The sequence below is a fragment of the Lacerta agilis genome, chromosome 1 (assembly GCF_009819535.1).
Source record: "Lacerta agilis isolate rLacAgi1 chromosome 1, rLacAgi1.pri, whole genome shotgun sequence".
Lineage (NCBI taxonomy): Eukaryota > Metazoa > Chordata > Lepidosauria > Squamata > Lacertidae > Lacerta > Lacerta agilis.
In genome coordinates this window covers 80,688,376-80,715,291 of record NC_046312.1, presented here as the reverse complement: position 1 = coordinate 80,715,291, position 26,916 = coordinate 80,688,376, and the positions used below count along the sequence as shown (strand labels likewise).

Below are 26,916 nucleotides of genomic sequence, written 5' to 3'. Positions count from 1 at the left end.
CATACAGCTAATAATAGATAACATAATTTTATCTATTTTCCCATGGAAGAGAGTATTTTAATTTCCTACACTGGTATGTGAAAAGTAACAACTGATTTGCACAGTCAACCAATCACATGACTCAGCTGGATTCTACCCCCTTGTAGCTATGCTCTGCTGTACTACAAATAGTCTGCAATTAGGTTTTACGCCTGCTGAGTGAAGTCATGCTTGACTTGAGGTGCGAGATTATCAGTATTCTGCCAAATCTGAGTCTCCTTTTCATCAGTTTCAGGTATCTAAGTAATGGTGCCTGCAATTTTCCTCTTCAAAAATATTCAAAGAAATGGTATAATAGATATGTCTGAAGCTTTTGAGGTCAAAAGTGGAGAACCCACAAATTGTGCATATAGTAACTATATTTTTAGACATTACATCAAATGCATGGAGTTCAACTGAGGATCGGCAGGAATGTAAGGTACCATCGATATTAAAGAAAAAATAGATTAATTAAACTGTTCTTTACTACTTGTTTCATTCCATACCATAAGTCTTTTCACCTAGCTTAAGATATGCCTACAACAACAATGTAAAATTCTTACACTGCAAGCAATCTGCTGTCTAATCTTTTGATTTTAGGATTTGTCCTTCCAGCTCCCTTTAATAAGGTAAATAAGCTTCAGTGATGATGGAATCAGTAGAAGACAGGGTTAATTTTTTAAAAAAATTCAGAAAGTTGAGGGGAAATATTTTAAGGCAGAAAACAGAACTTCTGAACTGTTTCTTACAAACCAGTCAAGAAACTTTGGGAATCAATGAAATATTATATAAAGCCAAGAGTTTTTTTTTAAGGAAGAAAAATGTTTTGTTGAAAATGATGACAAAAAGGCCAAGTAAACATTTTTCCTAATCCATAGTTGTCTCTGTCACTGAGTAGAGACTGTGCTTCAAACAAGATGATATGAGGCAGGCCCTGGACTGCCTGGTCTAATTTTATAGTGGAGTAAGATCAGGACCCTGGACAAGAACAAGGATAGTGAATCTGAATGCAGGAGCAAGAGCTTCAGGACTTCAGTAAGTGGAACTGCAGTAAATGAGGTTTGTAAAAACTACTTTAATTAATTAAATAGGTGTGTGATCTTATGATGCAGCCAATCATTACAGTTAGTTACAAGATAATGGTGATGACTGAAGTAACAAAAACATCTCCTCTGGTCTGGACTAGCTATTCTGATGCTCCCCCTAAATAATCCTGGTGTTCCCCCTACATTATGTTCCCTCTCTCCCTGTCTTCTTTTTCTCCTCCAGTTCTTCCAAATATATATTTGAAGGCACCAAGAGAAATAAATGCCCACTAGAGAGATTTGGGGAATTGGTTCTCAAAGTCTGTTTCCTCAACTAAAAAAGTAACACTCTTGATTTGCTTGTCCATATATTAGGTTATTCCAAATGCATAAAAACAAATCCCAGCAGAGCATGAGAAGTTTTGTGTCGTTAAAGAGGCCACTGGGACAACATCCTTCAGAGACAATAAATGCTCTGAGGAAATAACAAATAATATTTTCTGATCTGAAGCCACTAATGGGTTGTGGGTGAATTGCTGGATACAAAACTTATATAAATTAGTCCAGAGATTGAATAAGGTCGTTTTCTTCTGGAATCAGCACCATCCATGACTATCATATTGTGTCCTATGACTAGTGGGTGCCATCAAGATTAAGAGCTAAGTTTTGTTCCAGAGCTTTATAACCTTTATAAGGTTCAGTTTATTTGATTCTATAGATGTCCATCTATGATAAGAGACACACAAGCCCTCTTTCACTCCTCCCTGCATACTGGCTTGTAGAGCACAAAACCCACAGAATAAATCAGTTGACTGACCAAGCAAGTCACATCTGGGAACCAATTCTCAAAGCATATGTTATGCACCTTGTTGTTTTGTTGTCTTTGAAATGTTTTCTGGAAAGAACAAGGAGGAGAAGATTCATTACAAGCCTCATTGCCTGGGCTGGAGAAGGTAAGGCAATCAAAGGCAAAGGCAATCAAATCAAGGTTATAATTGTGACAGAGATTGGCACTAATGGCAGCACTTCTAAAAGCATTCTTGAAATGCCTCTGGGTGTATGTCAGTATTTTTTAAAAATAATAAAATTGGATTAAAAAAATTAATGCAATATAATAAATATGGCTTTAATATAACAGTGAGTTCATGTGTAAATCCCATTTTGAAAGCATGTTTCTTAAGCAGAAATGGATCACTTAAAATGGAAAGCAACTGTCCTTTCTGCTTCAATAGCTGCTCTTTCATATTCCTTTCTACTGGGTTTCTATTTATGTTCCAGATATGCCTATTCTAAACTCTGAGTTTACAAAGGAGGAGCAGAAAATTATTATTATTATTATTATTATTATTATTATTATTATTATTATTATTATTAAACTTTGTATGCGTCCCTTCATCTGAACATCACAGGGCAGCTTATGACATAAAAATGCAAAATGAGAATACAAAATGCATAATAAAACAAAAGTAAACCAATAGCCCCTCCCATAAACACATTTAAAAGGCCATAGAACAGGCATCCCCAAACTTGGCCCTCCAGGTGTTGGTCCTGTTAGCTAGGGATGATGGGAGTTGTAGTCCCTAAACATCTGGAGGGCCGAGTTTGGGGATGCCTGCCCTAGAATGTAAAATCAGCCATAAAATGGTGGGCATGACCCAGTGAATCAAAACTTTTAACAATAAATTAAATTTGCATCTTTATATAACACGTTGGATGGGGCAACAGGGCTGTGGAAGAATTTGGGGTGTGTAAGAGCATTGGCTGCATCCTTTTCCACTGTTGTCCTCTGCTACTTGTTAAGATCAGAGATCTCCTATTTTCCAGATGCTAAGAACACCACAAGCCATTTAGCTCAGAGGTGGGGACTTCCAAGGTGGCAAGCTTCCAAGGACCACAAGTCAGTGATGTACAGGGGCCAGGGCAAAACTGGGTGAAGCAGCAGGTGTGACACCTCTGCACAGTAAGCTGCATTCTGCCTGAGGAAAAATCAGAGATTTCAGTACACACCGATATATAGAGTGAGAGAGAGAAACAGAGATCCATCCAGTCAAGTAAAAGGCATTATCACAGTTCAGGGACTCATTTCAGCCAAGCCAAAGTCTTCAAGACGCCCCAGGGAGGGGAGATTTGATGGATGGATCTGTCCATTTCAGTTCTCTGTTTTCCCCATTTTAAATTCCGTTCTTCACATTTTGCAGCAAGTTGTAAAATAATAATAATGAAATCCTCATGAAAATTCATCAGCATTTTAGTTTAAATTTCTCCTAAAAAACACATCTGCATACACAGTTTTCACTAAAATACACATTTTTAATATCCACATTCCCCTAATATATGCACTTTTGTAAATAATGTTTGGTTGGCAAACCAGATAGTAAAATTTGAATGTGTGTAAATTTCAAAGGATAGCTGTGTCTCGGTTTGCATAGTGGTTCCAGAAGTGCAAATTTGATAGATTTGACTTCAAATTAGACCTGAATAGAATTTCTTGCCCATCTCTAGGGGAATTGTAGCATGGAGAGGGTGTGTCATAGATAAGGTCTTGAGGTTCTCCATCCCTGATGTAGCTCATTGAGAACTAATGCTATTCTGATATGCCAGAACTTCAGTGTATGTCTTCGATTTCCTTACCAGCTAATCCCACATAGCTTCATGGAGGAAGGAAATCTCACCACAGTGACCAACTTCATTCTCCTGGGTTTCACAACAAACCCTAAATTGCAGCTGATCTTATTTGTACTGTTTCTAATAATATATATTGTCAGCCTGGCAGGAAATATCACATTAATTGCTCTAATCTGCAGTAGCTCTCACCTCCATACGCCCATGTATTTCTTCATTGGGAACCTTTCCTTCCTGGATCTGTGGTATTCCTCTGTATATACACCAAAGATCTTGGTGAACTGCATCTCTGAAGACAAGAGCATTTCCTTTGGTGGTTGTGCCTCCCAATTCTTCTTCTCAGCTGCCCTTGCCTATAGCGAGTGCTACCTTCTGGCAGCCATGGCCTATGACCGTTATGTGGCCATAGCCAAGCCATTGTTGTATGCCACTGCCATGTCCAGAAAGCTGTGCACAGCACTGGTGGCCCTCTCCTATCTAGGTGGGTTCATCAATTCTACCTTAATCACTAGTGAAACCTTCACATTGAGCTTCTGTGATGGCAACGTCATTGATGACTTCTTCTGTGACTTACCTCCATTGGTGAAGCTATCCTGCAATGTGCCCAAGAGCTATCAGTCCGTGTTGTACTTCATTTTGGCTTCTAATGTAATTACACCCTCTGCACTTATCCTTGCCTCCTATGCCTTCATTCTGGCTGCCATCTTGAGGATCCGTTCCACTGAAGGGAGACTGAAAGCCTTCTCCACATGTGCCTCTCATCTGATTGCAGTTACTTTGTACTATGGCTCCATCCTCTTCATCTACTCACGGCCCAGCTCCAGCTATGCTTTGGAGAGGGACAAAGTGGTCTCTGTTTTCTACACAGTAGTGATCCCTATGCTTAATCCCCTCATCTACAGCCTCAGGAACAAGGATGTAAAACATGCTCTGAGGAAACTGGCAATGAAATGGAGGGCAGCATGAATGAGTATAACTGGAAGCATTCAGTTTTATTTCTAGTAGCTTAGCATTATTACTCATTAGTAAGATCTTTTGTCATGTGTTCTTATGTAGATGTGTCCTCAGAACCTCATTTGTATAATGCATTATTTGTGAGACACTATTTTTCATTCTCATAAGACTCATTCATGTTGGACTAATTCTTCCTGTTCTCCCTCTGCCCATTTTGAGGCTGACTATTGCTGCAGATAACAATCATTTTAGATCATTTTCCCTGATAAAGTATCTGAACCCCATGCTGCCATCCTATACCCACTTACCGGGGCATCTCATTTAACTAAGGATGTATAAATCTGTCATTTTAAATGTCCCACATTTTTCGGTTTACCAAACTTAGGTTCAGTTCTGTACTTAAGTCCTCACAAAAATTCATCAGCACTTTAGTGCCCATTTCCCCAAATACAATGCATTTTTACACATAATTTAGTTGGAAAACTGCATCACAAATTCAGAGAAGTGCCCATTTCAAAGGATGGCTGCCTTTTGGGCTGCATATTGCTTCTGGAAGAAAAAATTAGAGTTTCTCATTAAGATGTTTCTCATTAAGATGTTTCTCATTAAGATGTTTACTGAACTGAATTACTACCTTATCTCTGCATTTAACTCAATGAGACTTACTTCTTATAAGCCATGCTGCATAGGATTGCAATATTAGCCACTTGTGTATATCCTAGATCAATATATTGCTCTCACATAGAATGTCTATGAGCATAACAAAGTTCATACCTCAGTTATTTAGTTGAGATGTTATAATGTAATTTGAAAATAAGTATAAATATAACATTTTCTTATAAAATTGTATGTTTCCTGTTTCATAAAACAGTGATAATAAATTCGAAAGTATATGATAAAACTGGCCTCTGTTATTGCAAAGGGTTATTTGTTCTGGGTGTTGGTGGCTATTACATCAGTGCTGAAGAAGCAGTAATTCAACGTCCTGTGGCCCTCTAGATGTAGCTGGACTCCATCCAGCATGATCAATGCACAGGGACAATGGGAGTTGTAGTCCAATAACATCCAGAGGGCCACAGATTCCCCATCCCCATTCTAGATAACAATTCATTGCATGGGGCAACTGTTCCACTGGAGTATGTATGAGAAGGTATGTTTGACATGTATGATGAAGCATATAAAGCCCTAAGTGGCTTGGTACCCAAGTCCCTAAAAGAGCACCTTCCTCCACTATTACCAACCATTTTGGATCCTACAATCAGCAGGTGAGGCCTTGTTGGTAGGGCCACTACCAGGGGCTTCCTGGCTGGTTCTGGCCTGTGACAGGGCCTTTTTGATGCTAGGCAGGGCATGCTCACTGGAATGGAGATCAAAAAACGGATCTCTCACACCTGAACTTATCAGTTAAACCATGCACACAAAGGCACAGGAGTTTGCAGGTGCTGCCGATCAATTCGTTGTTGATACCTACAAACCCTGTTTCTTTTGCCAACGTGTTGTGAAATCAAAAAATGTTGGGAAGGGATCAGGTGTCTGCAGTTATTGCTAGTTGGCAGCATTGGCAAACTCTGTTTTCAACAGGAAGCTGCATTTTTACCTGCCCATAGCTGACATCACGGCCATTCTCAGATAAGGAAGGCACAAATCTGGTAGCTAACTCTTCATTGCCAAGTGGAATGCTTACAGCAGTTCCCACGGGACTCCAGACACACACACACACACACACACACACACACCTGTACCCTCTAGGCAGCTACAGGTCTGGGCAGGAGTGCCAGCATAGCCCTAGCACATGAGGATTTCTGAGGGTGCTCGGGCACCCAGGGTCCCAGGGAGCCAGCACCTATAAGTCAGGGACTTATGGAGCAGTTGCAGCAACGGCCAAACTCCACCCCTCCACCAGCTTATATGTCCTTCCCTGATGGGTTGTGCTCCTGCAACCTGAGACTTCTAGTGGCACAGAAGGTGAACATCTTCTTCCACTGCTGCCCCATCTGGTGTGCCTTCCTCCATCCTAGTCTGTCCTGACTCTCATATCTCCCCTGGCTCCTGCAGAGGAGGCCCCTTAAATCAATGGTCCCCTTGTCTGGATTACTGCACTGGTCATCTGCCTCCACTCCACACTCTTCAGAGTCCTGCTAGTCCTTGAGAGCATTGGTGATGCCAGGTGCAGGAAGGAAAATTAGGGCCCCTGATGAACCACAATTAGTCCCAAGATGTTGGAAACCCTCCCAGAAAGCAAGAGAAATGGGTGCCATATATTTTCCTGTGCAGGAGGGGAGGGGAAATGACAGTGAGCACAATGAGAAAGCAAATTGCATGGGATGCCTATACCCTTGAAAGCTCTGAAAAGATATGTCTCCTGATGAGGGAATCAGAGATCAGAAATCCTCTGGGGACAGAGATCTCAGCCTCTACCTTTCCTACTCTGTAATAATCACTTCATTTTTCAGAGGTAGGAAACTCAATGAGTAATAAATAGATATCCAGGAGTTTACAGGGATCAGTAGGATGCTGACTTAACCAATGATCAAAACTTTGGAATTCATCTCTCCCACCTGTAGAAAGGTTTAAGGAAAAGACAAAGGGGAGCATCACTCAGGAACTCTGAATCTTCTAAAATCTCCACAAGAAGCCTTGGTAAGACACAGCCTCACAGAGCAGCTGGGACCCAAGCAAACTTTGACATCTCTTAGACTAATTAATATTTAAAACAACCCTGCCATCCACATTTCCTACATTTCTTCAGACCACTGTATCTTTTCCTAAAAATGGTGAATGAAAACAGTACCACTGTCACCGAATTCCTTCTCCAGGGCATCTCAAATGATCCAGGTATGAAAGTCTTATTCTTTGTGGTATTCCTGATCATCTATTTGGTCAATGTTGTAGGAAATGTGGGCATGATCATCTTGATCTCACTTGATTCCCACCTTCACAATCCTATGTACTTCTTCCTCTGGCACCTTTCCTTCTGTGACATCTGCTCCTCATCTGCCATTGCTCCCAGAATGCTGTCTGACTTGTTATCTGAGAGCAGGACCATCTCCTTCCCTGAATGTACTGCCCAGTTCTACTTCTTTGCTGCCTTTGTGATTGCCGAGTGCTACATTTTAGCAGTGATGGCCTATGACCGCTATGTGGCCATCTGCAACCCATTGCTCTATTCCACTGCCATGTCCAAGTCCCTCTGCATCCGGCTCCTACTTGGATCATACATTGCTGGCACAACTAATGCCATGATACACACAACAGCCACCTTCAGCCTGCAGTTCTGCAGTTCCAACCTCATCAACCATTTCTTCTGTGATATCCCTCCACTGCTGGCAATCGCTTGTTCTGACACCCACATTAATGAGATTTTGCTTTTTGCCTTTGTTGGCTTTGTTGAGATGAGCTCCCTCTCAGTCATCCTTCTCTCTTACATCTTCATTTTAGCAGCTGTCCTGAGAATGCCCTCGGGGAGGCTCAAAGCCTTCTCCACCTGTGGGTCCCATTTCACAGGTGTAACTTTATATTATGGGCCTGGGTTTTTCATGTATCTCCGGCCCACTTCTGTCTATGCCTTGGATCAAGACAAATGGGCTTCTGTGTTCTACTCAGTAGTGAACCCCATGCTCAATCCTCTGATCTACAGCCTGAGGAACAAAGATGTTAAGGAAGCTTTCAGAAAGCTCATCAAGAAGAAGCTAAGTTCTATCTTTAACTGAAATGCAATGTTATTACTTAATGTTTTTGTGATCTGGTTCTATAGGTTTTATTTCAACTTGTTTTGTATGTTTCGGAACTATTTGATCCTCAATTTCCTACTAGCTAGAAAATCAGAAAACAAAGGAGTTCAACCACAGAGTTATTATCTGACATTCATTGAGCAATGTCATTTGAAATTTCAAAATCATTTGTGCTGAATGAGGTTGACTGAAACTTCTTGTGGACTCTGAAATTTAACAAGTGTGAGGGGTCACCTGAAAGCAGGCATTCCATCAGACCACCTCAATGGGAGAGATGGGAAGTGTTGTGTTGGGATATAAGGAAGATATCAGAAGGAAGTGTCCCGTTATTTATACAAGACAAGACTAAAAGAAGAAATTCCCCTTGGAGTACTGCACCATGAAAAGCACAGGAGCTCAAGGGTCCAAAAAGCATTACATTCAAATACAGCACCTCCTAGCATACATAACAGGAAGATTCCACCATCTTCTTTAAAAATGTGTCATCATGAAAACAGCTGGTTTGCTATTTTATAACACTAATTCTTATCATCGGGTTGTATCCAACTAGCTTATACCCAGAGTAGACCCACTCAAATTTATCAGCTATGTTAGTTATATCCATTTATATTCTGAGTAGGACTAATGCTCCATGGTTTTTATGTCATATTGTTGTGTTTTGATCTAATGAATTGTTTGTTTACTGTCCTGGATATCTTTTGGTTGATGGGTTGATTATAAATAGAAGAAGAAGAAGAAGAAGAAGAAGAAGAAGAAGAAGAAGAAGAAGAAGAAGAAGAAGAAGAAGCTTGATGTTATCAAAATAGAAAATTCTCTTCAGTAGCACCTTAGAGACCAACTGTGTTTTTTTCTTGGTAATGTTATCAGATATGTTTCATGGAAATCACCACTAGAATGCAATCTGCCTAGTACATTGTCAGTGTTGTTAAGACTCTACTCTCAAAAATCCAAAATACTATACTAAGTAACCCAAGAAAACCGGGATTCTGTGGCCTCCTCCAAAGCTTTCCTGTGGCTTTTGCAATTTCACAAGTATGAGGCATCAGCTAGGGTGCCACTGACTTCTGCTCTGCATTCTAGGCAGCCCAACCAGAAGTAAACACGGGCAAGCCTATAGTGGAACTATGCAGTAGCTTCTTACCACTCAATGCACTCTTACCTCCCACAGCCTAATGATGAGGGAGAGATGTGATTCAGTGCACATTGAAAGGTGAACTTACCTTTTTGCAATACACATCCCCAGTCAAGTAATATTCACAAACTACGGTGAAATGTGCATATGAATGCATAAATTGGTGGAAATTAAAAAAGCATGCTTTATATCGGGCAAAATTGTGTGCAAGAATAAGTTTATTGGGAGAAATAAACTTATCTACAGCTTGAGGAACAAAGATGTTAAGGAAGCTTTCAGAAAACTCATCAACAAGAAGCTAAGTCCTATCTTAAACAGAAATGCAATGTTATTACTTCATGTTTTTTGTGATTTGGTTCTATAGGTTCTATTTGAACTTGTCTTGTATGTTTCTGAACTATTTCCTTTCACTTATAGCTGATCCTCAATTTCCTACTTGCTAGAAACTCAGAAAACAAAGGAGTTCAACCAGAGTTCTTTTCTGACATTGAGTGAGCAATTTCATTTGCAATTTGAAATTTCAAAATAATCTGTGCAGAATGAGGTTGACTGAAACTTCTGGGATGACTCCATAGCAAGCAGTTGGAAAAAGTACACCCTATTAGGTTCATTTCAAAGATATCCCTTCACAAAAGGGCACAAGTCACAGCTAATACTACATGCAGTATTGATGCAAATACACCCTCACATCTGTATTAAAATTGAGAAAAGCAGACCAGTTATCCACATTGCATCACTGCTGTGCATATTTATCTACATGCAACATGCCACATGTGCAAAAACACTTCTGTTGAGCAAGAAGATCAAACCTATCCATTCTTAAGGAAATCAGGCCTGAGTGCTCACTGGAAGGACAGATCCTGAAGCTGAGGCTTCAATACTCTGGCCACCTCAGGAGAAGACTCCCTGGAAAAGACCCTGATGTTGGGAAAGATGTAGGGCACAAGGAGAAGGGGACGACAGAGGACAAGATGGTTGGACAGTGTTCTTGAAGCTACCAACATGAGTTTGACCAAACTGCGGGAGGCAGTGGAAGACAGGAGTGCCTGCTCTGGTCCATGGGGTCACGAAGAGTCGGAAACGACTGAAGGACTAAACAACAACAACAAATCAGGAAAGCCTCTCAATGAACAAATGTCCTTTATTACTATAAGGCAAGACTAAAAGAAGAAACTCACCTTGGAGTACTGCACTATGGAAACTACAGGGGCTCAAGGGTCCAAAAAGCATTACATTTATACAGCACCCCCTGGCTTACATAACAAGAAGCAGAGCTCACTTGCAGGCAGGAACTGTCTTGTTTAAATGATTGTATGTAAGCCACTCTGTTAACCATTTGGCTGAAGAGCAGAGTATAGATGTTAACAACAACAACACGGTCTATACAGTGGGTGTTTTAAAGGTCAACCAATGTTATAACTTTATTCCTTGGCTAAGAACACTGAAAGGTGGGGAAAGGCTAGCTTCTTTTTTTAAAATAAATAAATAAATGAGAATAGAGCCTGAACATTTTGCCTCATATTTTTGTTTTTACAAATGTTTGGACAATTTCTTTTGAACAGGTTAAACCCTTCAATTTCTACATTCCAGTAATGAGTCCCATCCCACAAGTTTCATTAATACCCATTAGGTTCAAATTCAACTTGCTTGTTTCCCATACTCTGTGCAATAGTATGGAGACAACAGAAACCATGAGTCATTCCCACCAGCTGCTTCCTTCTTGTAGTTGCTTGCCTTTTACCAAGTTTCTGTAGCACCACTTTAGTTTTCTGTGCAGCAATGAAGCTATTATCCCCAGTATCAGGTGTACACCTATCATCTGCAATACTGTCTCCCTTCCCCTTAGGAATTAGTTTAAAGCACTCCTGATCAGGTTCATCTTAGCAAACATATTGTTGCCAACCACTGTGTGAGGTGTAACCCACCTCCTGCTAGAAGTCCTTCCTCAAACGTATAACACCTGTGTTCAGAGGTCTGCACTTGTTGCCAATCTGTGACAGGGCCAGGTTCAAGGTGTTACTGTTAGTATTTAAAGCCCTTAACGACCAGTTTACCAACGATATCACCTTACCCCATGTGTGTACACACTGGACAGAATTGGCACATTTACAAGTCAATAAAATACCTGCACCACATCTGTAAGAACACATCATTTAGTGTGCCAGCAATGACACTTTAGAACTCCATGATTTTTTTATATCAGACAGGTGCCTTTGCTGTATTCCTTGCTGTACCTGCTAAAGGCATTCTTATTCAGATAAGCCTACCTAGATGTTTAGAAATTTTGTAGGAGTTTTAATTGTTTTGGTCTATTTTACTGCTGTTTTAATGTTCTGTGTATTTTAAATTACAGTTGCAAAACTTTTTACTGATAATGTTATTGTTTTTTCATTTCTGGAAACCATATTGAAGTTTCTGTACAATCAAATAGCATATGAATTTTATGAAGTAAAATAAGTAAGTAAATAAATAATAAATAAATTCCTTCCACCTGGAATCTCATGTCTTTTATACAAAGCAGTTCACTAGAACACCCTGACTCTGTACTCACATCATCACAATACTCCCAACAGTGTGGACTGATATAATACTAAAAGCATTAGTTATTATGACCAGGTTAAGACTTCAAGTCAGTCATAGTGGGTTACCTTGCTCAATCCATGCTCCCTCAGTCTCAGCACTACTATCTATTATATTAAGTGCCATGCTGAATCTGATGAAGACACATCTTGTCTCCAACACAAGCCACCCAGAAGCTTATGCATGCAAGAAAAGATATCACTGGTCATCTTCCTGTTGTTTGTCCCAGATATATATTGCATCTAACCAAACAGATTTCATATAGCTATACTAGATGAATCTATCCTACAACAGTTTGCCCAGTAATATCTTTCTCCATGTATTTCTCCAATGTTAGGAATATAATACAAGCTTACCTTACAGTGTGGCTGTAGGGTGAAAGAGAGAATGTATATGTGAGGCACTTTAAGCATTCAATTATTGGTTTTTATTTAATGAGGATATGTATATACTGCTTTTCAACAAGTGTATAATAAAGTTCATACATCTTTTGTTCTCTTCCTCAAAGAGGATATTCCTTGAGACTTGTAGACTTCACTGGGCAGATGCTATCAATTACTCTTGGCTCTTTCAGAGGAAGTGGCTATTGAAGATATCATACAAGAGAGAAGTCCTGGATATATTTCCACAGTAGTCCAGCTTCTGACCCATTGAAATATTTTCTTTTTTTCTTTCTCCCTCTCTCTCTTAAATTTTCATCTTCCAGCTAAACATCAGCCAAATGTCAGAGACACAGCAGCAACCATGCAGCAGTCTGTACCAAAAGTCCTATATCAATTATAAGCTTTAACATTGTCAGGCAACATACTTCTCCATCACACGTCTCAAAGCACTCTTCACTTCCTTATTCCTCAAGCTGTAGATGAGAGGGTTTAGCATGGGTATTACCACCGCATACAACAAAGAGGCCACTTTGCCTCCATTTCTTGATGTATTAGGTTGGAGGTAGATAAAGATCAAGCTTCCATAAAGGATGATGACAGCCAGCAGGTGAGAGGAACAGGTGGAGAAGGCTTTGTGCCGGCCCTCAGATGAGCGGATTCTCAAAATAGTGGCAACAATGTAAGAGTAAGAGATAAGGACTGTCAAATGGGTGCTCATCAGGTTAAAGCTAGCAAATGAAAACATGACAAAGACATTGAGGCTGGTATCAGAACAGGAAAGTTGAAAGAGTGGGGGGCCTTCACAGTAAAAATGATCAATGACATTAGGACCACAAAATGATAAACGAGTCATGCAACCTGTGTGTATCACAGCATTGACAGATCCGGCAATGTATGAAGCAGCCACCAGAAAAGCACAAACCTTCTGAGACATGGTGATTGTGTAGATGAGTGGGTTGCAGATGGCCATGTAGCGGTCATATGCCATAGCAGCCAGGAGGTAACACTCAGTGGTGGCAAAAGTTACATAGAAATAGAATTGAACTATACACTCATTGAAAGTAATCACTTTCTTTTCCCTTAGGAGGTCTTTCAGCAGCCTGGGGCTGATGGTAGTTGAGTAGCAAATGTCTAAGAAGGACAAATTACTAAGGAAGAAATACATGGGGGTGTGAAATCGAGCATCAGCCCTGATTAACATAAGCATCCCAAGATTTCCCACAATTGTAATGAGATAATTCACTAAAAACAATGCAAACAAGATGGCAGCCAACTCCGGACTGTCAGTGAATCCCAAGAGCACAAACTCCTTCACTCTACTGCTGTTCCTGTCAGGCATTTCCCCCCCTGATGGAATCAAAGAGAAACAAAATGGAGATGGGTGAGGAGTGGGAAGATTTGGAAATCATTCACTATCAGAAATGAGGTCATCAGTCTTCACTGCTATATGTGCTTTTTTAAATAGAGAAATTGAGGTTTTAACCCCTGAATTATGGCTGGAATTTAAACTTCAAAGGATCACCATTGGCGGAGAAGAGCTTTATCATATGAGGATGGTGTTTCCATTTCTCCTCCTTCAGAATTTAAAGCAGTGGCACTCTGTTACCTTGAAATAAGGCAGTAAACATAGCTTTACACAGCATAAAGAGAGGGTGATATAGTAGGGTGGCCATATGTCCAGAACTTCCCAGACATATATGATATACTGCAGTCTTAAGCAGTGTCCGTCTGTAAATCAACAAAAATGTATGGGACAATCCAGACACATGTCAATTCATGTTGGCAGTGTCATTTTTTGTGATTTCCAAAAAAAAACCTAAACAGCTTTAGCCAAAATTAAAAAAGCTAAACAACTTTGGCAAAAAAAAACCTCAAAAACCTTTTGTGTCCGGATTTTCACTTTTTGAAATACGGCAACCATATGATATAGGGAGGACAGAGGGAGGCTGAGCCCACATTCCCACGTGCGAAGATTCCCCAGAAACACCTCCGTCTGTGGCCAACTTGCTGGTATTGAACACTAAGTGATTATTATCAGTAATGAACTAGGCCTGTCTCCAAAGGGTGACCACCATATGTGCACATCTCATTCTGTTAAAGAAAACACATGGAAAACATTGGCTCTTAAATTACACTGCATTTTGCAGTTTAATTCTGAGAATATTTCAGCAGAGCCCTTTCAAAAACATACATGCAGAAACATTGAAATCTCCTTGCTTGCAGCACTTAGTACACCATCTTCCTGTAATGTGTGTGTGTGTGTGTGTGTGCGTGCTTTGTAATAGTTACATTCATTTAAGAGAAAAAAGTTAATTGATTCTGTTCAAAGTGTCCAAACACAAAATATTGGCACTATTATTTCATATCCTCCAGCATTTCTATGATGAAAATAGGGACGTTCCATTCCATAATGATGATTTTACTATTTATACCCCACACATCTTACTGGGTCGCCCCAGTCACTCTGGGCAGCTTCCAACATATATAAAAGCATAATAAAACATGAAACTTTTTTTTTAAAAAAAATACTTCCCTATGCAGGATTGTCTTCAGGTGGCTTGGGGAGTCGAATAACTCCATACCCTCCAACATTTATCCAATGAAAATAGGGACATCCTAAGGGAAAGTGGGACATTCTGGGATCAAACCAGAAACTGGGATGACTTCTCTAAATCAGGGACGTCCCTGGAAAATAGGGACACTTGGAGAGTAAAGGCAATCGTAAGTTAAATGTGCAGTTTCATTTTTTTCAAGAGAAGGGATTCAATTAGAACTTCTTTTTAACCCACTGTAGATATGAGCCTATCTCACATGCTTTGACCTTTAGAACAGTAATCTCCAGGTTGAAATTCCTGAATCAGGCCATATTTAAAGCAGTCAATAGCCTTTTGATGAACTTCGCAATCTTGGGCTCCAAGACTCCCCAGATCTTCGGCTCCTCGCGTCATTTAGGCTGCACTCTCTTCCCTGTCCTCCTATCAGACCAGACAGGCTCTGCCCACCAGCTCCTTTCATCTCCCTCAATAAGGAGTTCTGCCTTCTTTGACCCTCTCTTTTTCCATGACTTTCTTATAAGCCATCAGAAGGAGTCTGGAGGCTTGGAAATTCTTATCATCCACAACCTCACCTTTACTCACCTGTAACCTATCCTGGTCAGCATGGTTCTGAGCAATGGGCTGGTCTAGCAGCTTCTATCCTATCATCAGGAAGTTACCTGGGATATCATTCTTTCCTTTCCTTGTGTCTTCCACTGTAAGCATCTACTGGATCATTTGCTCTTCCTTAGATCCAAGAGTGGAATCTGTATTCCTCCAAGGTCCTCTAAGATGCATCTTACACTGTTTGATAGGCAAGCATACTCTTAACTAAAATTGCTACGTATATAGTGAAAGACCTGCAGTTGCTGCATTGATTCAAGAAGTTCAGCATGTGCAACATAACATAGACCATAAAGCTCTACAGTAGGGGTAGTCAACCTTTTTATACCTACCACCCACTAATGCATCTTTCTTGATGGTAAAATTTCCTTACCGCCCACCAGTGCTCTATGGAAGGAGGATTCAGCTTGTGCCATAGAACCCCCTACCGCCCACCTAGAATCCTGAAATGTCCACTAGTGGGCAGTAGGGACCAGGTTGACAACTCCTGCTCCACAGCGTCAAATAGTTAATGGTGTCTTGTTTACTGCTCTAAGGTTGTTGACTTCCAGTTTAATAATCTGCCTTGCATCAAAGTTAAATGCAATGGTACCATGAGACCAACGTGCCAACACCCCCCCCCCACCTTGGGTACCAACTCCTTATGGGTTAATTAGCACTCGAGGAAAGCTTTCAAGCCACTGTTCCTGTAAAAATAGCAGACCTTTCAAAATGGAGCAAGGCCCTCAACTCAGGCAATTGTGTAACTCCATACACACAATGAACATCCTGGAGTTTGTAGGCTTCTGAATGTGTGGTGCTTCTTACATTCATGTATATACATGCAGCCAAAGTCACTGCTTTCATGTGACAATTTTTTAAATAAGATTCCACCAACTTATTTAAAAATGTGTCATCATGAAAACAGCTGGTTTGCTGTTTTATAACACTATTTGCCATTATCGGGTTTTATCCAACTTATATACAGAGTAGACCCACTGAAATTTACCAGCTATGTTAGTCATATCCATTGATATTCTGAGTAGGATTAGTGCTCCATGGTTTTTGTTGTTGTGTTGTAGTTTAATGAATTGTTTGTATGCTGCCTGGGTACCTTTGGGTTGAAGGGTGGATTATAAATATAACAACAACAACAACAACAACAACAACAACAACAACAACAACACTAAGAAGAAGCATGATGATGTTATCAGATCTTTTTAATGGAAATCTCCACTAGAAAGCCATCTGCATGGTACATTGTCAGTATGGTTAGGACTCTGCTCTCAAAAAACCAAAATATTATACTAAGTAACCCAAGAGAACCAGGGTTCTGTGACCTTCTCCAAAACTTCCCTGCAGCTTCTACAGTTTCACAAGTAGGAGGCACCAACTAGGATACCACTGACTTCTGTTCTGCACTCTGGCCAGCCCAGCCAGAAGTAAACACAAGTATATGGAGGTCACCAGATTGGCAAAAGCTGCACAACTCTAACTTTCCCTTCCTCCAGCAAAATGGTTTTAACAACAATGGGTATAATATGGACTTTATCTGATTGGTATTAGGAGAGTGCATTTTTTATTTTACAAACCCAGTAGGGCAGGAATCACCTTTTTAATGTATGAAAGACCTAAATTAGAAAGCTCATGAACTCCAGTCATTGAAGCTACCTGTTGTTCTTGAGTTAGTATACCACCTCCAAGCCCAGCTACAATAAAATTCTAATAAACCACAGTTTTTTTCCCCTGTGGAGCATCAACTACTTCTCCAACAAAGACAACCAGAAGAAAATGATTAATAAATAAAAAACAAGAAGTTCCTTCTCTAGAGTCTAGACAATGGGTGTTTAAAAGGTGAAGCAATGCTATAACCTCATTCCCTGGCTAAAAAAAACTGAAAGGTGGCAGCAAAACAAAAGAAATGAGAGTAGTGTCTAGAAACTGGGACATTGCAGACTAATGCTCTTCCGGGGAGAAGCAACTTCTGCTTTTGCAACCCTTCCCCATGGAATCTCATGTCTTTTATACATTGCAGTCCACTAGAACACCCTGACTCTGTAATCACATCAATACAATACTCTCAGCAGTATGGACTGATGTAATACTAATAGCATTAGCTATTATAACCTGGTTCAGACTGTGTGGCCTTCATCAATTCATGCTCTATCAGCCTCAATACGACCATTTAAAACATTATTTAAATGCCTTGTTGAATCAGTTGAAGGCTCATCTAGCTCACCATCTTGTTACCAACCTGAGCCAGTCAGAAGCTTCTGCATGCAGGGAATTTTGGTGCTGACCATCTTCCTATTGTTTGTCCCAGATATATGCTTCTTTTATCCAAAGAGGTTTCCGTTAGCAATTCTGATTAGAAGCCATTGAGGTATCTAGCCAACATAAATATGCCTAATAAGATAAATGTCCATGAAATTTGTCCAAAGTAAGGACTAAAAAATGAGCTTAGCTTACAGGGGTTTGGTAAGATGCCAGAGAGAATGTATGTAAAGTGCTTCAAATATTTAGTTATTGGCTTTTATTTGATCAGAATATGTATCTATATATGTAGCTTTTCAACAACATGTCAACTCAAAGTAGTTCATACAGTAAAGCTGAGCAACAACTTGAAACACCATAAAGTATATTTCACTTCTATCTTCTGCTCCCTTAGTCAAAAAGGATATTCAATGAGTCTTCAAGGCTTCACTGGGAAGTTGCTGTCAACTTCTTTTGGTTCTCTAAGAGAGGCAGCTATTGGAGAAGTCCTATTGGAAAGTAGTCCATTTCCACATGGCCCAGTTTCTGCCACAAAATTACTTATTCTTTTTTAACATTCCAGTCAAACATCAGCCAAATACCAAATAAACAGCTGCTATCCTCCAGCAGTCTTCACGGAGCATTCCATATCAGCACTAAACCTTAACATTGCTAGGCAATATGCTTCTCCATCACCCGTGTCAAAGCACTCTTCACTTCCTTGTTCCTCAAGCTGTAGATGAGAGGGTTTAGCATGGGTATTACCACCGCATACAACAAAGAGGTCACTTTGCCTCCATTTTTTGAATTAGGTTGGAGGTAGATAAAGATCAAGCTTCCATAAAGGATGATGACAGCCAGCAGGTGAGAGGAGCAGGTGGAGAAGGCTTTGTGCCGGCCCTCAGCTGAACGGATTCTCAAAATAGTGACAACAATATAAGAGTAAGAGATAAGGACTGTCAAATGGGTGCTCATCAGGTTAAAGCCAGCAAAAGCAAACATCACATACAAATTGATGCTGGTATCTGAACATGAAAGTTGAAAGAGTGGAGGACCTTCACAAAAAAAATTATCGATGCCATTAGGACCACAAAAGGATAAACGAGTCAAACATCCTGTGTGTATCATAGCATTCAGTGATCCGGCAATGTATGAACCCGCCACCAGAGAAACACAAACTTTCTGAGACATGGTGATTGTGTAGATGAGTGGGTTGCAGATGGCTATGTACCGATCGTATGCCATAGCAGCCAGGAGGTAACACTCAGTGGTGGCAAAAGTTACATAGAAATAGAATTGAACTAGACACTCAGTATAAGTAATCACTTTCCTTTCCCTTAAGAGGTCAATCAGCAGCCTGGGACTGATGGTGGTTGAATAGCAAATGTCTAAGAAGGACAGATTGCTAAGGAAGAAATACATGGGGGTGTGAAGTCGAGCATCAAACCTGATTAGCATAAGAATCCCAAGATTTCCTACAATAGTGATGAGATAGTTCACTAGAAACCATGCAAACAAGGGGGCAGCCAACTCTGGACGGTCAGTGAATCCCAAGAGCACAAACTCCTTCACTCTACTGCTGTTCCTGTCAGCCATCTTTTCCCCTGATGGAATCAAAGAGAAACAAAATAGGAAAACTGCTTAGTAGTTTTCTGTCTGAAATGAGGTAATAAATCTCCACAGTTATATGGGGTTTTTAAAAGAGAGAGGTTTTAATCCCTAGAAGACAGCAGTATTGTCATTAAAGAATAATCATTGGTGGAGAACAGAACTTCATGAATGTCAGTTGCGTAGAATTTCCATCTCTCCAGCTTCAGAAATAAAACAGAGTCACTACATTACTTGACATAGTGTTGCAATAAATAGCCTTACACAACATAAGAGCATGTAACTTTAGGAAGGACAGAGTTGGACTCAGCCACAACCACACCCTAACCCACATGTAGCCTGCTTGGCTGATTACTGGTCAGCCTGCTTCTGAACAAAAGGTTGCTCTAGCTGTTTCTACCCCGCCATCAGGAAATTACCTGGGATATCATTATTTTCTTTCTCCAGTGGAAGTTTCTACTGGTGCAACTGCTCCTACTTAGCTTCAAGAGTGGACTCTGTATTTCTCCAAGAAAATTCTCTAAAATGCATCTTACACTGTTTGATAAGGAAACATACTCTTAGCTTGAATTGCTACAAACAAAATGGAAGACCTGAAGTTGCTACATTGATAGAAAAAGCTCAGCATGTACAGCATGACATAGTCCATAAAGCTCAACATCATCCAATATGAAATGGTCTAAGATTGTTGACTTCCAGTGTAATTATTTGCATTGGGTCTAGTTATATACAATGGTGCCATGAGACCAAGATGCCAACAACAACAACTGTTTCCTCTTCTTGTAAACAACCCCCTTAAGGGCTAATTAGGACTCAGTAAGAAGAGGAAAACTTTCAAGGCCCTGCTCCTGGTAAAAATATCAGGCCTGTCAAAATGGAGCAAGGCACTCAACTGAGGTGCCTGAGTAGCTCCATACATGCTAGAGATACCATGGAGTTTATAGCTTTCTGAATGAGTGGTGCTTCTTCCCATGGCACCTGTCCTTCTGCGACACCTGTTACTCATCTCCTATCACTCCCAGAATGCTATCTGTCTTATTATCTGAGGACAGGACCATCTCCTTCCCAGGAGCGGTGCTAGGGTTTCTTGTGCCCAAGCAGACCACCTTCTGGCGCCCGCCCGCCACCCGCCAAAGCCTGCTTTAGCGGGATCTGGGGGGTGGTGTAGGGGGCAAGCAGCACCTCTCCGCTACAGCGGAGAAGCTGCTGCTAGCTCGTCCCAGGCCCCCCCACCCAAGCCTGGCCAGCGCCCCCTCCATTTTGGCGCCCTAGGCAATCGCCTAGTTCGCCTTAATGGACGCGCTGGCCCTGCTCCTTCCCTTGGGACACAGCCCATTTCTTTGCTGCCCTCTCCACCATTCTCATCTCTTACATCTTCATCTTATCTGTCCTTAGAGTGTCAGGCTTCGGGAAAGCAGTCCCCCCCCTTTTGTCGTGGATAAGCAGAACAAAGCAAAAATATTACTCAAAGAGATTTTAATGAACCCAGCTCAAGAACAATGTGTCCATCTTGGAGTAAAGGTGCTCACAATTAAGGTTTCTATCCACTCCCCCCCCCCCAGTCACTTCCTCTGATTGCAACCTGATCTCGCAAACACTGTGCCTTCTGTGCAGCTACCTTATCTAATCTCCTTGACACCTGGACACTTTCCAGCAAACCAGAGTCTGTTAACTCTCCCTGTCTCCTTGTTCTTCTTCTTCTAGCTGTTCACCCAACTTTTGTCTTCTGAACTATGTCCCTCTGCGAACCATTGCTCCAAATCTATACTGTCCCACTGCTCCTGGGAAGATTTGGGATCCTGATCAAGGGGGAGGTTCCCACCATTCCTCATCTGTGCAGCCCTCCTCAGCACAGTTCATAACCTGAAGCCTTCTTCTGTCTAGGCCTTTGAGCAAGACAAATATGTGTCTGTGTTCTACACTGTAGTGCTTTTCTTCATGCTCAGTCCTCTGATCTGCAGCCTGAGGAACAAAGACATTACAAAAGCTTTCAGAAAACTCATGAACATGGAGCTGAATTCCATCTTAAACTGAGATCCAGTAGTACTACTGATTCTCTTTTTGTGAGCTCAGTTACTAAAATGAGACTAATTCTACTGTTTTCCAAATGATTTCCTTTCACTTATAAAAGATAAGGAAACAAAAGAGTTCACCCACAGAGTTTTTGTGTGACATTCAATGAGCAATTTGGTGCAAATTAAAACCCACTAAAATGTTGTCTACTTTATCATAACTAGAGTACAAGTTACCATTTAAATCTACATGGTAGCAGGCAATTTTAAAAGTGTGTCGTTGCAAGTAAATAAAACAAGCAAGTAAAATCTATTTATCTTTTTTCAGTAGCATTACTAAGATTGTGTAAAACTCCCTCACAGGAAGGAAGGAAGAATGGCCTATCACTGAAGGCAGTTGATTCAGCAGCTATTGCCACTCCCTGTTCAATCGATAGCCATTCTTCACTCCCCATTCCCAGGGGGCTATCTGAATATAAGCCTCACATCCCTATTTCAGTGACTAGTGCTGTAACTAGGAGGAACTAACCAAGAATATCAATCTAGAGCCTGTTAGCAAAGGGAACCTACTTCATGAGCTAGAGGGAGCTTCAGCTGATGAAGCATCTCAGCCCCACCCAGGTGACAAAATGTCAAAGTGAGTTAAGCAGATGTGCTAGTTCAGCAGCACAGTTTTCTTTTGCCCTACCATTGCATGAGGTCAAACAGGTTGGGGGGGGGGGTTGAAATCATGAAAAATCTGTTTATCAAAGTCCGGGAGCTTACAGTATGGGCAGCAAGGTCTCTTTCATAAAACCTTCAATGCTGACAAATAGCTGTAACAACAGACATAGGGTTTATTGTGTCATAGGAGAAAAAAGATTTCTGGTATTAACAATGTTTTTGACTCCCAATTTAATAATCCATCCTGGGGCTTTTTAAATGCATTGGTGCCATGAGACCAACATGCCAACAACTGTTTCCCCCTCTTATTGTGTTTTTTTATTATTATTAAACACTCCTTAAGGCTAATAAGGACTACGTATGGAGATAAACTCCTGCCAACCTAGCAGTTCGAAAGCACATCAAAGTGCAAGTAGATAAATAGGTACCACTCCGGCAGGAAGGTAAACGGCATTTCCGTGCGCTGCTCTGGTTCACCAGAAGCGGCTTTGTCATGCTGGCCACTTGACCCAGAAGCTCTACGCCAGCTCCCTCGGCCAATAAAGCGAGATGAGCGCCGCAACCCCAGAGTCGGACACGACTGGACCTAATGGTCAGGGGTCCCTTTACCTTTAAGGAGATGAAACCTTTCAAGCATTGGTAATACAGTGTTGTGTTCATCTAACATGTACCAAGAGTAGACCCACTGAAATATATAGGCCTGTATTCTTAATGTCCATTGATATCCATGAGTTTACTCTAAGTAGGACATACACTGAGAGACAGTGTGGTGTAGTGGTTAAGAGCGGTAGACCCGTAATCTGGTGAACCGGGTTCACGTCTCCACTCCTCCACATGCAGCTGCTGGGTGACCTTGGGCTAGAAACACTTCTTTGTAGTCTCTCAGGCCCACTCACTTCACAGTGTGTTTGTTGCGGGGGAGGAAGGAAAAGGAGAATGTTAGCCACTTTGATACTCCTTCGGGTAGTGATAAAGCGGGGTATCAAATCCAAACTCTTCTTCTTCTTCTACAATGGATGCCATCCACAGCTTTTCTATCGTACTCTTGATCGTATCTTCATGAATTGTTTATGTGCTGCCATACATACTTTTGGGTGGAATTAGATGAAGACTCATTCACCCCAGCATTCTGTCTCCCACATAGAGGTGCCAATTTCCAAGGGAGAATGGGGGCATAACATCAGGTCATTGGGAGGCATCAGGAGGCAAAGCTGAAAGCGGCAGCAACACACCTTCAATGGCCAGTGACCATTCCTCCTCCCCTTGCCACCACAACTGCCTGGGAGCTGCTTCCCTGCTCCTTCTCCACCAAAACAGCACCCCCTTTGAACATTGGGGACCTGGCCCCCTCCCTAAAAATATGGGGGGGCTTGGCCCCTAGGAGATGCCCTCCCACATGAGCCAACCAGCTGCTTCTGTTTGCAGGGAATGATAGTGTTGACCATCTTCCTGTTTCTTGCCTTTGATTTATACTGCTTCCAAACAAAGAGGATTGATTTAGCTATCCTGGCTAAAAGTAATTGAGGTTTCTATCCTCTATTCATGGCCTGATAAAATTACCCTCCATGGTGTTACCCAAAGTTAGGAGAATAACACTACATTACTTTACACGATTGTTCCGCGATACCAGAGAGAATGCATGAGAAGGACTGTGAACATCTAGTTATTTATTTCCATTTATTTAGAATCAGTATATACTGCTTTTCAATGACAAATGTACTTAACAGAATTTACACAGTAAAACTGGACAACAATTTAAAACATCCTAAAGCATATTTCTCTACTATTATCTATTCCCTTACTCAAAGAGGATATTCCTTGAGTCTTGTAGGCACCACTGGATAGATGTTTTTGGCTGTTTAATCAGACAAGATGGCATATTGGAAAGAAGCACAGGCAGTGTTTATGGACCCACTGTAATCCTTCCTTGCCTTTCCCTATTGCTTTCTGGGTTCCAGTCAAACTTCAGTCGGATGCCAGATACATAACTGCAATCATGCAGCAGTCAATATTTATATAGAGCTTACTGTACAAATAGTTAATATTGTTAGCGAATATACTTCTCCACTACCCGTCTCAAAGCACTTTTCACCTCCTTGTTCCTCAAGCTATAGATGAGGGGGTTTAGCATGGGTATTACCACCGCATATAACAAAGAGGCCACTTTCTTTCCTTTGGTTGATGAACTAGGTTGGAGATACATAAAGAAAAAGCTTCCATAAAGGATGATGACAGCCGTCAGGTGAGAGGAGCAGGTGGAGAAGGCTTTGTGTCGACCCTCAGCTGAATGGATTCTCAAGATAGTGACGGCAATATAAGAGTAAGAGACAAGAACTGTCAAATGAGTGATCACCAGGTTAAAGCCCACAAATGCAAACATCACATACAAATTTACACTTGTATCAGAACAGGAAAGTTGAAAAACTGGGGGGCCCTCACAGTAAAAATGATCAATGACATTAGGGCCACAGAAAGATAAACGAGTCAAACATCCTGTGTGTAGCATAGCATTGACAGATCCAGCAATGTATGAACCAGCCACCAGACGTACACAAACTTTCTGAGACATGGTGATTGTGTACATGAGTGGGTTGCAGATGGCTATGTACCGATCGTATGCCATAGCTGCCAGGAGGTAACACTCAGTGGTGGCAAAAGTTACATAGAAATAGAATTGAACTAAACACTCAGGATACGTAATCACTTTCCTTTCCCTTAAGAGGTCAATCAGCAGCCTGGGACTGATGGTGGTTGAATAGCAAATGTCTAAGAAGGACAAATTACTAAGGAAGAAATACATGGGGGTGTGAAAGGAAGCATCAACTCTAATTAACAAAAGCATCCCAAGATTCCCCACAATTGTAATGACATAGTTCACAAGAAACAATGCAAACATGGCGGCAGTCAACTCTGGATGATCAGTGAATCCTATGAACACAAACTCCCTCACTCTACTGCTGTTCCTGTCAGCCATCTTTTCCTCCCTGACAGAATCAAAGGGAAACAAATGAAGATGAGTGAGGAATGGGACAATTCTTAATAGTCTGCTATCAGAAATAAGCGAATCAGTCTTTCCAACTATATGTATTTTCTTACAAATAAATAAAAGACAGAAAGAGAGATTTTAACCCCTGAAAGATGTCAGGACTATGAGATTTAATACAAACAGTGCAAACAAAATGGCAGCCAACTCTGAATGATCATTGAATCCTAAGAGAACAAACACCTTCCCTCTATTGCTGTTCCTGTCGGCCATCTTTTTCCCCTGATGGAATCAAAGAGAAACGAAATAGGAAAACTGCTTAGTAGTTTCCTATCTGAAAAGAGGTGAGCTATCTTCACAGTTATATGGGTTTTAAAAACGAAAGAGGTTTTAATCCCTAGAAGACAGCAGTATTGTCATTAAAGAATAGTCATTGGTGAAGAACAGAACTTCATGAAGATGAGTTGTGTAGAATTTCCATCTCTCCAGCTTCAGAAATAAAACAGAGTCACTACATTACTTGACATAGTGTTGCAATAAATAACCTTACACAACATAAGAGCATGTAACTTTAGGAAGGACAGAGTTTGACTCAGCCACAACTACACCCTAACCCACATGTAGCCAGCTTGGCTGATTACTGGTCAGCCTGCTTCTGAACAAAAGGTTGCTCTAGCAGTTTCCACCCCGCCATCAGGAAAATACCTGGGATATCATTATTTTCTTTCTCCAGTGGAAGTTTCTACTGGTGCAACTGCTCCTACTTAGCTTCAAGAGTGGACTCTGTATTTCTCCAAGAAAATTCTCTAAAATGCATCTTACACTGTTTGATAAGGAAACATACTCTTAGCTTGAATTACTACAGACAAAATGGAAGACCTGAAGTTGCTACATTGATAGAAAAAGTTCAGCATGTACAGCATGACATAGTCCATAAAGCTCAACATCATCCAATATGAAATGGTCTAAGATGGTTGACTTCCAGTGTAATTATTTGCATTGGGTCTAGTTATATACAATGATGCTATGAGACCAAGATGCCAACAACAACTGTTTCCTCTTGTAAACAACCCCCTTAAGGGCTAATTAGGACTCAGTAAGAAGAAGAAAACATTCAAGGCCCTGCTCCTGGTAAAAATATCAGGCCTGTCAAATTGGAGCAAGGCACTCAACTGAGGTGCCTGAGTAGCTCCATACATGCTAGAGATACCATGGAGTTTATAGCTTTCTGAATGAGTGGTGCTTCTTCCCATGGCACCTGTCCTTCTGTGACACCTGTTACTCATCTCCTATTACTCCCAGAATGCTATCTGTCTTATTATAGTGGAACCTTGGGTTGCGGACGTAATCCATGACGGAGGCATGTCTGCAACCCGCAGTGTTCACATCCTGAAGTGCAGCATCTGCACAGGCGCTTGCATGATTTGTTACTTCTGCACACGCACAAAGCGTGATTCAGCATTTATGAGCATGTGAGAGCAGCTACACCTGGAAGTAACCCATTCCAGTACTCCTGGTTTCCCGCAGTCTGCAACCCAAAAATGCGTAACCTGAAACGTCCGTAACATGAGGTATGACTGTATCTGAGAACAGGACCATCTCCTTCCCTTGGTATGCAGCCCAGATCTTTGCTGCTCTCTCTATCATTCTCGTCTCTCACATCTTCATCCTAGTTGTCCTTAGAGTGAACCCTTGGAGCCTTCTTCTGTCTAGGCCTTTGAGCAAGACAAATATGTGTCTGTGTTCTACACTGTGTTCTACACTCTTCATGCTCAGTCCTCTGATCTGCAGCCTGAGGAAAAAAGACATTACAAA

At 41.1% G+C, this 26,916-nt stretch overlaps 4 protein-coding genes across 4 annotated transcripts; 2 read left to right on the top strand and 2 right to left on the bottom strand.

Moving 5' to 3' along the window:
- The first annotated feature begins 3,695 nt into the window (after positions 1 to 3,695).
- Positions 3,696 to 4,631, top strand: LOC117051838 (olfactory receptor 1013-like). The gene has a single exon (XM_033158535.1). It carries the CDS (start codon positions 3,696 to 3,698, stop codon positions 4,629 to 4,631), a length of 936 nt encoding a protein of 311 aa, XP_033014426.1.
- Positions 4,632 to 7,390: 2,759 nt separating this feature from the next.
- LOC117043234 (olfactory receptor 5AR1-like) lies at positions 7,391 to 8,329 on the top strand. The gene has a single exon (XM_033142744.1). The coding sequence runs from the start codon at positions 7,391 to 7,393 to the stop codon at positions 8,327 to 8,329; it is 939 nt and encodes a 312-aa protein (XP_032998635.1).
- Positions 8,330 to 12,857: 4,528 nt separating this feature from the next.
- LOC117051832 (olfactory receptor 1020-like) lies at positions 12,858 to 19,431 on the bottom strand. Its single transcript, XM_033158523.1, has 3 exons — positions 18,848 to 19,431; positions 18,397 to 18,420; positions 12,858 to 13,767 (listed from the first exon to the last, which is right to left on the bottom strand). Exons 1-3 carry the CDS (start codon positions 19,429 to 19,431, stop codon positions 12,858 to 12,860), a joined length of 1,518 nt encoding a protein of 505 aa, XP_033014414.1.
- Positions 19,432 to 24,165: 4,734 nt separating this feature from the next.
- On the bottom strand, positions 24,166 to 25,101 carry LOC117061069 (olfactory receptor 1009-like). The gene has a single exon (XM_033173751.1). It carries the CDS (start codon positions 25,090 to 25,092, stop codon positions 24,166 to 24,168), a length of 927 nt encoding a protein of 308 aa, XP_033029642.1. The 5' UTR covers positions 25,093 to 25,101.
- Positions 25,102 to 26,916: the final 1,815 nt, after the last annotated feature.

What these genes read in the sequence shown, in the direction of transcription:
- LOC117061069 (XM_033173751.1), bottom strand. Translation starts at nt 25,092, where the DNA reads ATGGCTGACAGGAACAGCAGTAGAGTGAGGGAGTTTGTGTTCATAGGA.
- LOC117043234 (XM_033142744.1), top strand. Translation starts at nt 7,391, where the DNA reads ATGGTGAATGAAAACAGTACCACTGTCACCGAATTCCTTCTCCAGGGC.
- LOC117051838 (XM_033158535.1), top strand. Translation starts at nt 3,696, where the DNA reads ATGGAGGAAGGAAATCTCACCACAGTGACCAACTTCATTCTCCTGGGT.
- LOC117051832 (XM_033158523.1), bottom strand. Translation starts at nt 19,431, where the DNA reads ATGGCTGACAGGAACAGCAGTAGAGTGAAGGAGTTTGTGCTCTTGGGA. An exon ending in TGTTCAGATACCAGCATCAA is followed by an intron (nt 18,421 to 18,847) that starts TTTGTATGTGAT and finishes TGGCTGATGTTT; the next exon opens with GACTGGAATGTTAAAAAAGA. An exon ending in GGAATGTTAAAAAAGAATAA is followed by an intron (nt 13,768 to 18,396) that starts GTAATTTTGTGG and finishes TGACAGGAACAG; the next exon opens with CAGTAGAGTGAAGGAGTTTG.